Here is a 13,873-nt window from a genome sequence, read left to right as displayed (position 1 = left end):
CCTGTCCATGGGCTGTTGGATTTTAAAGCAGGGCAGAGCTTATTCAGCGTAGCTTGAATACCGTGTACGATTCCCCACTGCAGTCACCGACATAACCAAAGGCTTTTTTTTATCATCATTAAGAAGTCTCCCAAAGAAGCTGGTACTTGTAGTAATGATCTGGCAGCCAATCAAGGCTAAGTTTATGCTAATTTTTTAATCAAGCTAATTAGCATTTCTGTCCATTCCCAGCTGGGCAAACTTGTTCAAAAATGTTACAAGTCATAAAATTAATGTTGGAAGCAAAAAAAACCTATCAGCTCCCAAATGCACATACACATACATACAACTTTCCCTATACTTGCTCATAAACACACCCACCACATCTGTGATGGTGCATTAAGTTACAGCAGTACGTAACAACGCTCCTTTGATGTTAATTGGCACAGAGCAGAATATGGATGGGAGGTGTCGAGGTAAGATCAATAAGATCTAAGAATATCTTTGACTTAATTTGACACTGTCTCCAAAGGCTAAACTTCTTTTTCTTGCACTCACCAACACTGACGGAGGTGATGTGACAGTGACAGACAAACTAATTCTTACAGGACGCTGCAGAAACTCAAGATTGGCTGCTGTCGTATGAGTTTTGTGGGCTTGAAGATGGCTTTGTTGTGAGTCAGTGACTGCTGGAAAATAACAGAGTGCATTTTTTTGTCCAAAAATACCTGTGAGTCAACATGAGTTCAAGCATACTTGGAAAAATGTTCCATGAAATGTGCTGTAATTCTTTACAGTGGCTTTTTCAGTGCAAAGTTACCTAACCTACAGAAACACACTGACCACCTACAGGAAACTTACTGCTAGTCATGCCATCTTTACATCCATCTTTAGTGTCTTGAGCAAATGTTTTGCTGCAAAGGGCGGATGTTTCCGTAGAGTTTGGGTTTGATTTTAATTGTTTTTGAGTGCTTTTTAGAAAACCTTTCTGAGTGCAATGGGACCTTTTAACAGCTGTCATAGCAGGAGAAGCACAGGTGCAAGCAATATCATCAAGTATGAGTGCATTGCATTCAGGTGTGCCATGCCCACTTCCAGTGTTGTCTCACTGGTGCTGCGTTCAAATCATTTAGACTGTAATTACGAGCAACCAAGTTGGAAAAACACATTAGTCAGCCTCTGACTTGGAAATCAGAGTCAGAGGGACAGTGACAGCATCTCTCACTTAATGGAAAGAGGTACAGGGAGGGTCAACAACGATTGGCAACTTGGCCGCAAAGCCACCATTGCTGGCAGTTATGTGTAGATTAAGTCCAATATGAATTGATTCAGCTAAATTAAAAAGGATCTATAAACCGTTTATATCTGGCTGCACATGTTAACAAACTGCTGCTAATGCATCACCCCGCAAAAGCTGCTAATCTTGAACATCTTGGACGAATGCATTCCCAGTGAGTGTTTCCTACAGGTTCCTCTGTTCTTCTCATTCTGTCAACATTGTGTGGATGGAATATAAAGGTTATTAATAACACCCAGGCCTGCCGTCGGGGGGGGGGGGTCAAAGGGTGATACAGATGATGCCTGCCCAAGGCCAATGGGGAGCCCATAAAATGGTCTGTGGTTGACATTTAAATTGGATCAAGTACAACAATTTACTTACTGACTTATATCACCGACAATACAGTTTATATGTATCTACATGATAAATGTATTTCTATCACTAAAACACATTTCAACATGCCATCTGATGCTCCCACCCCCTGCAGGCATTGTGAAATGGTGCGGTCCATCTGACAGAAGGGTCAGATCATGATTTGATTATATGACGTTAACCTTGTAGTAATTTCTTAAGTCAGTGTTTGAGTTTACGTTTCTCTAATCATTCATTGGAGGGCATTTTTTTGGCAAAAAATAATAATAAAATACATGTGGAAATATGATAAATTGAATTGTCATTGCAGAAAGCATAACATTTTGCATCGTGATATGTGTAGTGATTTGCTGATGGTTGTCGAAGAGGGGCCCACTTTGGAAAATGTAGCCCCCCTGCCCATATTTCCCAACGGCTGGCCTGGTAACACCTGTCCTTTTCCTATTAGGACAAGTCAAACTGTCTGTTGTGAAATGGCCTATTCTGAGAGGGGTTGTGGAGTTTTCTATAACTGAGTGTCTATTTGCACCTGAGTGAGAATCGTCACACTGCAGCTGTTCAACTATTTATACCCAACCCTACAATGTATTATTATAAATCCCATTGCGTGCTATGATAGGTTCGTACTTGTCAAATTAACACCCCAAGGTCAGAAGCAGTTAGGATTAGGGCAAAAGGGGTCATGGTTTGGGCTTGTACAAGCCAATCTCATTCATTCATTCATTACCTGTGTCTGCTTATCCTTTTCAGGGTCACAGGGGGGCTACTAGTTAGTCTCAGATACTCAGATTTACTGTCCGAAAGTCAGGTGACGTAGTATAAAGAGCCACACGGTCCACGGTGGGTGAGTGGGTTAAGCACAGGACTTTCACACAGGAGACTAGAATTAAGTCCCATGTGAGTCAATGTTGGCTTATAAATTTTAGATTTAGTTGACCAATGAAATTCAGTTTATAGGATGTATAAAGCTGCTGAATGCACTTACACAGAATACCTGAATAGACCCGTTTGTGTTAACGTCATATTTTGACCCTGCTAGGACACCCAGGAATATACACCAGGGTGTAAATAGCTACAATGGCTATTCCACCCTGGGTGCATATAGCATTATTGGCTACAGACACCTGGGTGCACATAGCATCTGCCTTTATTTAATTTCAATGACTTTGCGTCACATTTCTAAAATATCACAATGTTGCTCTGTAATCCTGGATAATCCGAAAAATGTCACAGATAGGGAACAAACACAAACAGCAAGTTATAACTAAGACTGGCTGTGATGATAGTTAGTAACCGTGTCAGTGGCTAAACTCTGAGTATTACAGAAAAGTATTAAAGTGTCTGAGTCAGCCATTTTCCACCATCTGGAGCACCTGACAGTTTTTCAGCCTCTCTTGTCAGCTTGTTCATTCCTCCTTGACATGAACACACTGACAGAAGTCAGAAGCTTTGGGGACTTAGATTGTTCCCTTGAAAGCTTTGGTTCATTTGCCAAGAGGCAAAGAGAGAGGGAGTAAGAGGTAAAAGTCTGAGATGTGGGGGTGAAACTGTGTAACAGCATTACCTTAGAGTATTGTACTTGTTCTGAGCAGGTTTGTGTAGATAAGGGAGTAAAAAAAAGGGAGGTGCAGAGAACAAGGGCAGAGAGTGTGGTTGGTTGGATGAGGGAGGGTGCTGCAGTGCTGACCACTGCGAGACTCATCCATCCAGAACATGCTGAGCTGCTCTGCTTCAGACTCTGGCTTCAAGTCAAGTTTGGCGACCGAATACATTCATGACTTTGATTGAGAACAACTCCACCCTGCGCAGTAACTTGACAAAACATAAGCTATTACTAAGCAGAAAAATTCACATCCTCTCCGCTGCCTCCTCCTCCTCACATTTGCACCAGGGCCATGTTCTCCCTAAAATTACACATCTTTTAATCAACAGGAGATGGCAGCTTCCCTTTACTTTGCACATTATAATCAAACAAAAGGCTCAGGTGATTTCGCTCCCAGCGAAGGATTCAATTATTTAAAAGCTGTTATAGCTCCTGTTGTGTGCGCTCCCTGAATTCATCTTTTATTGAGGCGGCCGGTGAATGACTTGTTATAAACAGCTCGCAGGGAAGTACGGTAATGTCTGCCACCGATCCATTTGAGGGAATGACAGACTGTATACCCGCCAGACTGCAGGATTGAACTCAAATAACTCTGCCTTCTTTACCTGAAGGCATGTGGACTTTTTTTCTTTTTTTTTTTTTTTATACCTCTGAGTTTGAAGTGCCAGGTCTGAGGAGGTTTACTGCTGCTGTTACTCACTCCGTGGAGCCAAATGACTCTCAACATCTCAGGCTCCTAAATTACCCTTTGTGCATACATATCCGCCTGTGTTTTTCCATGCACAGGGATACACAAACACCAATTTGCATGTAAGCATATACACTGTTAAAAAGCAAATATTTACCCACATATAAGTGCGCAAACAAGAATACTCCCAGAAATGCACTTAGCTTCTGTCAATACTAACATGGAGCAGGGTACGCTATACTGTGCTTGTCTGATAAAATGTCAAAGCAGAATTTCAGAGCAGAATCGCAAGTCAAAGTCATTCCATCTTTCCAAGTGTCACAACAATGGGGCGCATCAGTGAGAGTGAGAACCGCAATTATAAAGATTTTCTCAAAAATAGATCAAACTTGACTTCTGTGAGCTGATTTGTAATTCACAATTTGCATTGACTGACTGAACTTGAACGCGACTAGCCCCCGTCCCTGCTGCTTACAACTGAGAGGTGTTTGCTGAACATCTTTGATGTCCCACAACCTGCTGACGTGTCCTGAATATTTCAAACGCTGACAACTAGGTGCCACATGGACGCAGATAAGTCTTATGACTGTGTCACTCAACTGACAAGCAAATGAAAAACAATGAGTCTGTGGAGAAAAGATCACAGCATCAGCCAGACATCATCAGCGTTTTCGGGTACTCATGTCAGTGATACAACATTATCATGATATTTTGTAAAATAAACACTCTGCTGACATTTTGCATGATATTTCCCAAATTAGTACCCAAGTACCCTCCAAAGAAAACATAAAATACTAGTAGTGACATTAGCAGAATACTCCAGGGCATTGAACTTTAGAGCTGCTGCAGAGTAAAAACTATCCATTATAGGGAGCTATTAATATCCTCCTCCATCCACTTTTAAATGCATGGAGCAGGAACATCTGTGACTGTATGGAGTCAGAGGGGAGCGAGCTGTGGGAAAACCTTACAGCAGTTTTCCATTGCAAGCTGTAACCCCCCTACAGATCTCTGATACCCGAGACTGCTGGGTTATTTATACTGAGAGATAAACCTACAGTGATATACAGTGTAGTTGGTGCGTGTGTAACCACCTGCGCTCCCACTATGTACTATCATCCACAGACGCTTCTCTGTGTCCCTACAATACATGAGACTTTACATTACTATGCTTTCCAAGTAGAATCTGTTCATATTGCGCTCAATTTTAGCCACATTTGTTGTCAAAACACACAGTATTAAATAAGGACTGTGCGTAAAGTAGGTCTGAACTATTGTAGTAAAAAATAAACACCGTTATCTATCGTAAATCCCCAGTGTTGCTCCAGGGGTAGTAGTACACAGCACATTGATGCGCCCTGGTGTTCCTTACACTTTGACGGAGCAGCTGTGCAGCATCTGACACACTGTAATGAATTGTATCCGCGCTGCATCAGTAAATGTCGGATCAGAAATCTCATCAGTTAACAGAAATCCGTAGACAGCGACAGCTCGCCTGGCTGTAAAATCTCTCATTAATGGTGCTTCCCTCTGCGCATTAGCGCGCGCGTATCGTGCGTAATTGGGTTAATCCCGACGCGTCTTTGTTTTAAAACATAAAATAGTCCTACCTCGCTCATGATGGCCGGTAACGTCGAGGTTTCTCGGCAGCTTCCAGTACGTGAGAAGTTTCAGCAGTGGTCTTTAACAGAGTGGCTCGCCGCGGACAGAGAAGCTTTATAAAGTGTTAAGCCCAACTCCTCCGTGTCATCACGTCACCAATAAACCAATAGGAATGCCGTGGGCAAATGTGTCTCCCAAGTCACCACCCAACTCCTTCAAATATTCATACGCTGTGTAAGCCCTTTTCATCAGAATCAGCCAAACGGAGCTTCTGCCTCCTGTTGATGAACAACAAATGTGAGCGTTGGGAGGCATTTTCATGCACCAGTCATCATGTCATCAGTGGAAATTGTTATTTCACTGGGCTACATGTGCCATAGTGACTCCCACCTGAGTGTGTGCACTAGTGCGTGGGTGTGAGCTTCATAACAAAAGCTCTAAAGTAAAATTATGTTCTGGCTTTTTATCCTCCCTTTTCAAAAACGGGTGTTTACCGTTTGCCTCTGGTGCTTCACTGTAACAAAATGTGTTCCTTTTAATCCACTATAATGTTTATATAATGTCTCTACATTACATTTTATAGTTATTATATTTTATGAAATGTGTTGTCAGGCACTCCCCTCACATTTATTGTAGGATTAATTATATCTAGTAAAGGTTTACAGCGGTATAATAAGCTAATTAGATTTTCTCTGGTGAATTCCCAAACAACAGCATGTTGAATTTATTGCATCAGAGAGACCGAGCTTTTCGTTTTAACTTTATTAAATTTCTTAGTTGAAATAAAAAGTAATTGGGATTTTCCCAGACAGAACAGTGCCTATTTCCAGCGGGCTTGTATAATCCTTTTGCATCAATCTAATGGCACCCAGCTCCTTCCATTCCCTCCTTTTCATCCCCTTCAACATCAATTTCACAAACTGAGGGGGGTAATTATCATTTGTCCTAAATCCATACATCCATTTGTAAAAGTCAATACAGGCTGTGTTTGTTAGATTGAGCATTCAAATGGCAAGCAGCAACGCCAATCCAAAATCCAGAGAAACTTCTATCTGGTTAATGCACATCTAAATGGAAATGGTTTCAGACAAAGAGAAGCAGGACCAATATTCACAAAGCTCTGATGTGGATGCAACGTGAAGGCTGTTCAGCCTCCTTACAGACCGTCACTGGAGCACCAGTAAGGTCCCGATGGAGTCTTGATGGATGGGAGAATAGGGAACCGATTACAAATGAAGCCTAACATCTCTGTCGCTCTGACCTGACCTGTGTGTCTCTGGGTAACTGTCAATGCGCCTGACAAGCTGGAGTGGATTTGCACTGAAGAATGGCTTTGGGGTCCTTGTTCTGCAAAAACAGTCCTATTCCTCTGCTTAAAGGGACAGTCCACCCCCAAATTAAAAACACTTTTTTTTCTCTTACCTGTAGTGCTATTTGTCAAGCTAGATCAGGGATGTCAAACATACGGCCCATGGGCTAGAACCAGCCCGCCAAAGGGTCCAATCTGGCCCACTTGATGACTTGACTAAGAGGTGCTAGGTTTCAGGAGCAAGTTAAACAATGCATATTCTGCTTTGGAGGCTTTTTGACTAGAATACAGTTCTCTGAAATAACAGTGAATACTTACTGTGACCATGTTTAAAGATATTGAACATTGTGCAAAATATTGTCAATCAGCAGCTTCAGTTCAAAAGAATCTGTATCAGGAAATGTGTGGATAAATGCACATGTAATGACAGTGAGAAGAAGATCCTTTACACTGTGAAGGACAACATCATCTTGGCTTTAACTCCACAATACGGGCATCACATATGGTGATGTGCTTCCTTAACTTCATAAGCTTCCACAAATACCTCAGAAACATCTGCAAAACTGCATGACTTCCTTCCCTCCAACAATCTCAAAAGGGACCGTTCACCCCAAAATCGAAAATACATTGGAGATATTGGCTGTAGAGATGTCTGCCCTCTGATGGAACTAGGTGGCACTCAGCTTGCTGCTCAAAGCACCAAAAAATTACTTGAAAGCTCAACAGCAATGTCTCTTTCCAGAAATCATGACCCGGTTACTCAAGACAATCCACAGACCTTCTTGTGAGCTGTTTTGTGTAGGAACTATTTTGTTTCTACCAAACTACACTCACCAACTGTATCACTGCACAGAAGGAAGCGTGCATCTACTGCTAGCTCACCTAGCACCACTGAGCCAGCTGAGGAGGAAGCCATTAATTTTCATCCAGCACTGTCATGAGCACGAGCCTTTCATCCATGAGTAGATACATGCTTCCCTCTGTGCGATGATACGGTCGGCGGGTGTAGTTCAGCAGAAAGAAAATAGGTCCTACACGAAACTGCTCACAATAAAGTCTGTGGATTAGCTTGACTAATCGGGTCATAATTTCTGGAGGAGACGTTGCTGTTGAGTTTTCCGAATGTATTTTTTTGGCACTTTGAGCACCACAGGCCAAGTGCCACCTAGTTACATCAGAAGGCAGATATCACTACTGCTGATATCTCCAATGTATTTTCAATTTTGGTGTGAACTGTCCCTTTAAGATCGTCGGAGGGAAGGAAGACATGCAGTTTTGCAGATGCTGCTGGGGTTTTTGTGGAAGCTTATGAAGTTAAGGAAGCACAGCACCATATGCGATGCCTGCATTGTGGAGTTAAAGCCAAGATAATTTTGTCCTTCACAGTGTAAAGGACACTTAATGTACATTAACTGCAGGGAAGTTAGAAACACAGGTCAGATCGTGACACAAGAAGAAGTGGCCTAAAGTCCTTGGGTGCCTCAGTAGTGTAGATCTAAGCTGAGAGGTGAGCAGGGAGATCAGGGTGCTGGCAAGATGGAGGGAAGTTTGCCACAGTTCATTTACACATACTACCCACACTGTTATGATAAAAGGCTGGTTGAAAATCAGAAAAGTTACATTTGTGCAGATTTTGAGCATAATGATGTTTATATATATCTTTTCAGAGGCATAATGTGCCGTGCTATGTGCTCGGACATGTGGACAGTGAAGGGTAAACTCAGTGAATTAGGAAACTTCTTTAGTGGAACGATAAAGGTGTAGCTTCAGGTTATAAGTGAAGTCCGTCTTGAGACCAGTATGCTCGGCAACATAACCAAATGTTTAAGTGTCGAACAGCAGCAACTAAAAGGCAAATGATTGGAGCTGAGGAAATGAAAAAGAACACAACGTTGTCCACAGGGCAGACAGCAGTGAAACATTTATGAGCAGGCACATTGTCGGCCAGCTAGTGGCGGAGAGAGGGACATTTTGGGAAACAGCTGGTAGTCCCACAGGAGACAGTGAACACCTCCTGAAGGCAAGATGTGATGTGTAAGTCACAGGAACAAAGGCTTGCATATTGTGTACGATGGATAGAGGGGAACCATAAAGGGAAATGTACGCTGGCAGTGTGTGTATGTACAGTATGTGTGTGTGTGTCCCACCTGGTTAGAATAGCTCCCTGAGTAAAACAGCCCTTAATGAGAGGACCCTAATGTAAACCAGCAGGGCTCTGGATCCAGGATTGATAACGTCGACTCTGCAGTCACTCACGTCAGCTTGGTACAGTTCATCATTCATGTGACACCTGGATTGATTGCTCAGGGCAGAGTGGATTGGTACATTGCAGTCTCCAAAGTGGTAAATGTGGAACTAGTTTATGTACATAACAATGACGGATGGAGGTCTAGCAAAAGCTCTACTTTTGTTTAACTCGGTTTCCAGTCCGTTCTCACTCCCAACTTGTTGAATACAGATAGCATCAGATTTCGTAGCACGGCGGCACCTTTTGATACGTACCAGGCAGCTGCTATTTCTGACGTCTCTGGCGAAAGGGGTTATGGATGGGTCAAACAAACAGACTTTCCCTAAGCCCACTGTTAGTTTCCCATGAGAAACCAATAGTCAGTGGAGTTATTTTAATATAAGTATTGTGCTAGTATGTGAAGCATGCTGCAGTAGTTACTAGGGGTCTAATGATTCATCGATCTGGATCAAAATATGGATTCAGTGTTCAGCGATCCAGTATCATCGATGCAAAGTGAAAACATAGATCTGTATCATCTTCTTTAGGATATGCTTTTTTATTTTGAAAGTCTGTGTCACCATCAGACAGCAGCAGGCAGATGCCAAGCAGCCAAGAGAGACGATGAGGATACTGTTATTTACTCGGGAAAACAATGTTATTATAGGGAAAAAAACGAGGTAACCCTACCTGCCTGGACGGGCAGGACAGGCAGTCGTATTGAGGCAGACTTTGTAATATCAGCAAATATCCAAAGAATCAATATAATATCACATCGCGATGGAACTGGTGATTTACACCCCTACTAGTTACACATGTCACATGATGTATGTCAATGGACGTGACATGACATTAGTAAAAACTGTAGAGTATATATTAAGCAAAACCATGGTGTTTTGTTTTCTAAACCTAACCACATGCTTTTGTTTTGTGTTTTACCTATGTGGTAAGTTTATTTCGAAAAAGACTATATGAACATAACTAGCAGAAACTGCACATTTCCTGTGAAAATGGAAATGTATTTTGAAAAGACACAATGTGTGTAATGAACGTCAATTAAGACACAGTGCGTGAGCGTCTAAAACTGATACAGGAGGCCACCTTGTGCATCATATTTTGACATTTAGGTCCACTGACACACACACAAGCCTTTAATTGATAGGACAGATAAGTGAGAAGGGGGAGAGAGAGAGGAAGTGACATGCAGCAAAGGGCCACAGGCTGGAGTCGAACCCGGGCCGCTACGGCAACAGCCCTGTACATGGGGCGCCTGCTCTATCCACTAACCCACCGACACCCCATACCGTCATGTAAATGTTGACGGTTATCATACTGTGTACATTTGCTTATCCACGACATTGGAAAAAAAATGCAACTGGACGTTGAATCTCCCCTTTATTTATTGCTACAATTTTTATGTCAGAACATCAGCGAACACCACTGACCACTCAGTGAGTTTCATGATAGTGATATAGTAGTCTCGCTCACCAGGTCTGGCTGGGCCAACACTCACTTTAAGATTGGAGAAAAAAACGCCCCAGCTGCTTGTATTTCTTTCAACCAATCACAATCATTCTGGGCGGTGCCACAGCAACGGTGCACTTGCAAAAATATTGCCAGGGGGAAACAGGTTTTGGTGTAACACGCCCACAAAAATACCGCCTACAGGACGCGAACCATGGCAGAAAAATAGCTACATCCCCGCAAGATCAAACACCGCAAAAGTTAGTAAAGGACGTGTTGAAAACGGTTGAAAACTGCTACACAACCAGAGGTGGTAGGGCGGGACTTCAGCGGGTGGCTATGCAGCAAACTTCCGCCCACTCAGATTACAGTTATAGTAATAAAAAGTTTTATTCAACCAACAATAACCCTTCCATTGTCATCCTTTAAGGTTCATCCTGACTGATAATAATATAAATTCTGTAATACCATGATACCATGAAACCAAAATATTTTCTGAGATGGTTATCATGTGGCAGTATTTGACACGTTAGAATGGGGTGCAGTTTCAGTGGATCTTTTCTTTTGTGTGCAGATTATCTGTATGTGATATTGCGCTTATCACCAGCAGTGCTTTTACAAGCTTAAAAAGAGACTGAACATAATGTATGATGCATGTACAGACTGTAGTTGTTACTCCTCTAAAGTAATAATAAGACTGCACTCCACACAGTGTAAATGCATGGTGACTGAAAGCTGAAGTTGTTATTATCTTGACTGATTAAATCATGTTGTTCGCTGCTCCTTTGAACTCTCTGTTAGGTCTTTTGTGTCTGTATATCACATTATATTCCTCTGTTAAAGTTTACGACGCTGCTCTGCTATATTTCCATCAGGGTTTCGACTCATGAATTATTCGGAGGTAACACCTTTTTCTGCTTTGTTGTGTTGAAGATCCTCCTCCCTCAGAGACTTGCACACGTTCTATTTTTATACCATGCACAGCGTGTTGCACACATATATGTAAATGTATGTTAACAAGGCCTTTCGGAGACGTTTGCACAGATTTCTCCAAGATTGAAATTATTTTGCTGTTTTGTTTGCAAGCTCCAAATAAACACACAGAGAGCCCACGCTGTCTGTCATTTTAAATGTCACCGTAAAAATATCCATGGTTTGCCAGGCGCCATATGTGATGTAATATTGTCTGATATTGCTTCCGGTCTTTTGTGATCGACAAACACCTGGAGTGAAAATGGCGTGGTTTTATTCTAGAAGTATATATATTAGGATGAACTCATTGAGAGTACAAAGTAAAAGTATTTTTACGCTCTTTAATTTTGAATCAACCTCATTTCTTACATCTGGAAAAAATGCCTCAACAATAATAGATAACATTTGAGCTGCTGTTACAGTGTCAGGTTTTGTTTGTGATCAGTTTTCCACTTTGGTGTAAAAACATGAAAGGAGACAGTGAGACTGATCCTGCAAGTGTCATCTTAGGGTCAAAATATTAAAGTTAACAAACCTGGTGTGTGTTCAACAACGTTAGTCTTCCGTATCGCCTCCATAAAGCATCTTCATCAAAGGAGAACCAGAGAACATTTTGACCTCAGACTGGTGTTCCTTTCATCTCTCTCTGTGTCTGAAGAAGCAGACCTCAGCCCAGCAGGTTGATGCACAGGAACAAAGAGAGTGACCTCAGTGCCCTTCTTACTGCAGGGCGAGGTGGATAAAAATAAACGCCTTCACAGAGCCAGTTGAAACTGTATAGGAAAGATATAGACACCCAGAATAATACAAAATCTAGGTTTGTAAAGTCAGTAAGACTTAAGTAAGGCAGTAATAAAGTGTGTTGTAGCTGAACATTTTGAAAGCGTGCCAGAATAAATGTTGGCATTGTACATTTCTGCAAACCACAGATCTGTTACATTTGTACATTTCTGGCATATGAGGTAGTTCAGATTAAATGTATATGAGCTGAGTTTCTCATCAGAAATAACAGTTCAGGAAATGTCCATGAAAAATCAGTTTGACATACAATATCATATTATATTATGTATCCTGATGTAGTAAAGTCCACACATGGAATATTCAGTGCAGTTAAAACTAGTAGTACACAAGGTACACAACTCTATTACTTGAGTCAAAGTATAGATACTCCTGGTCAAATATTACTCCAATACAAGTGAAAGTTACTGAGTCACATTATTACTTGAGGAAGAACCTGCTTTTAAAAATGTAAGTATTTAAAGTACTTAAAAATATATATATATAGTATATAAATATAAAGTATATTGTCACAGTACAGTTACAGAACTTAATGACTCTGTAAAATAAAAAGCATGTTGAATGTGCTGCAAAGGCAATAGAAACACCAATTAACATTTGTTTTAATTTACCACACATACACACACCAGGTCCTACATAAATCCACAGCTAAAGTAAAAACGTTGAGTAAAAATATTTCTAACATTGTCCGACAACTTCGTGGGTAAATCCATAAACAGTCATTTGGCCAAACACGCCACAAAACCTGCAACTACTACAAGCACAGACAATTTTGTTGAGAATATTAATCTGGAATTAAACAAATGTTTACATACCAAGCTTTCTCAGGTTGGATGACGAGTTCTTGTAGCCCGAGATGAAGTTTGTGCGCAGAGAAAAGAGCAGACATTTCATATAATTATTCATCTCAAAAACTTAAAACCTGACATGAGGCCATGGGTGATCTGGTGGGAATCTCCATCTCCATCTGCTGCCGTAGCCATAGTAACACCACATTACCAAATACAACCGCCTGCTGATGACCTCTCCAATCTACCTGTCTCTATTGAGGAGCTGCCCAATCTGAGAAGTGCATGCACGAGGTAGATGTATGGGAGCACCACCTCGACAAACAAACAAACCACACACAGAACTGCATGATCACAGTTTATGGACATTTGCATTTTGGAAAAGACAAGTAGTGTAGTTGAGTCAAAGTTATAACTTTCCAAAAAATACTCAAGTAAAGTACAAGTAAAAATTCTCAAAAACTTAACCGAAGTACAGCACTTAAATAAATGAACTTTGTCACTGTCCACCCCTGGCGATAACATATGATCAGATACGATCTCAAGCCAGAGCCAGACTGAGATGGTTAATTCATGGAGCTCGAATTTAAAATACTGACACTGCTTCTGTTGGCCTGATAAGAAATCATATGTTTTCATGAGATTAGCCCGATTTTATACAATAGTTTGTCTGGAAAAGTTTTATAAGCTGTTCTTGTATCATTCAGATGCAGTAGGTTCACAATCTCCTGAATCACTGAGTACATTAGACGCACACAGATTTGTCTTGGTGACACTGGTGCGGACTCAGTG

General features: G+C 41.4%; 1 protein-coding gene across 1 annotated transcript in view; it reads right to left on the bottom strand.

Annotated features, from left to right (window-relative positions):
* Positions 1 to 5,689, bottom strand: part of pcp4b (Purkinje cell protein 4b) — a 47,026-nt gene extending 41,337 nt beyond the window's left edge. The window contains exon 1 of the mRNA XM_050072252.1: positions 5,532 to 5,689. Coding sequence (XP_049928209.1) covers positions 5,532 to 5,540 — 9 coding nt within the window. The 5' untranslated portion in view covers positions 5,541 to 5,689. The remainder of the gene's footprint in view (positions 1 to 5,531) is intronic.
* Between the last annotated feature and the right edge of the window lie 8,184 nt (positions 5,690 to 13,873).

The sequence above is a fragment of the Epinephelus moara genome, chromosome 2, assembly GCF_006386435.1.
Source record: "Epinephelus moara isolate mb chromosome 2, YSFRI_EMoa_1.0, whole genome shotgun sequence".
NCBI classification, from domain to species: domain Eukaryota; kingdom Metazoa; phylum Chordata; class Actinopteri; order Perciformes; family Serranidae; genus Epinephelus; species Epinephelus moara.
Note: the sequence above shows the minus strand (reverse complement) of the source record. Positions and strands in the feature narration are given on the sequence as shown.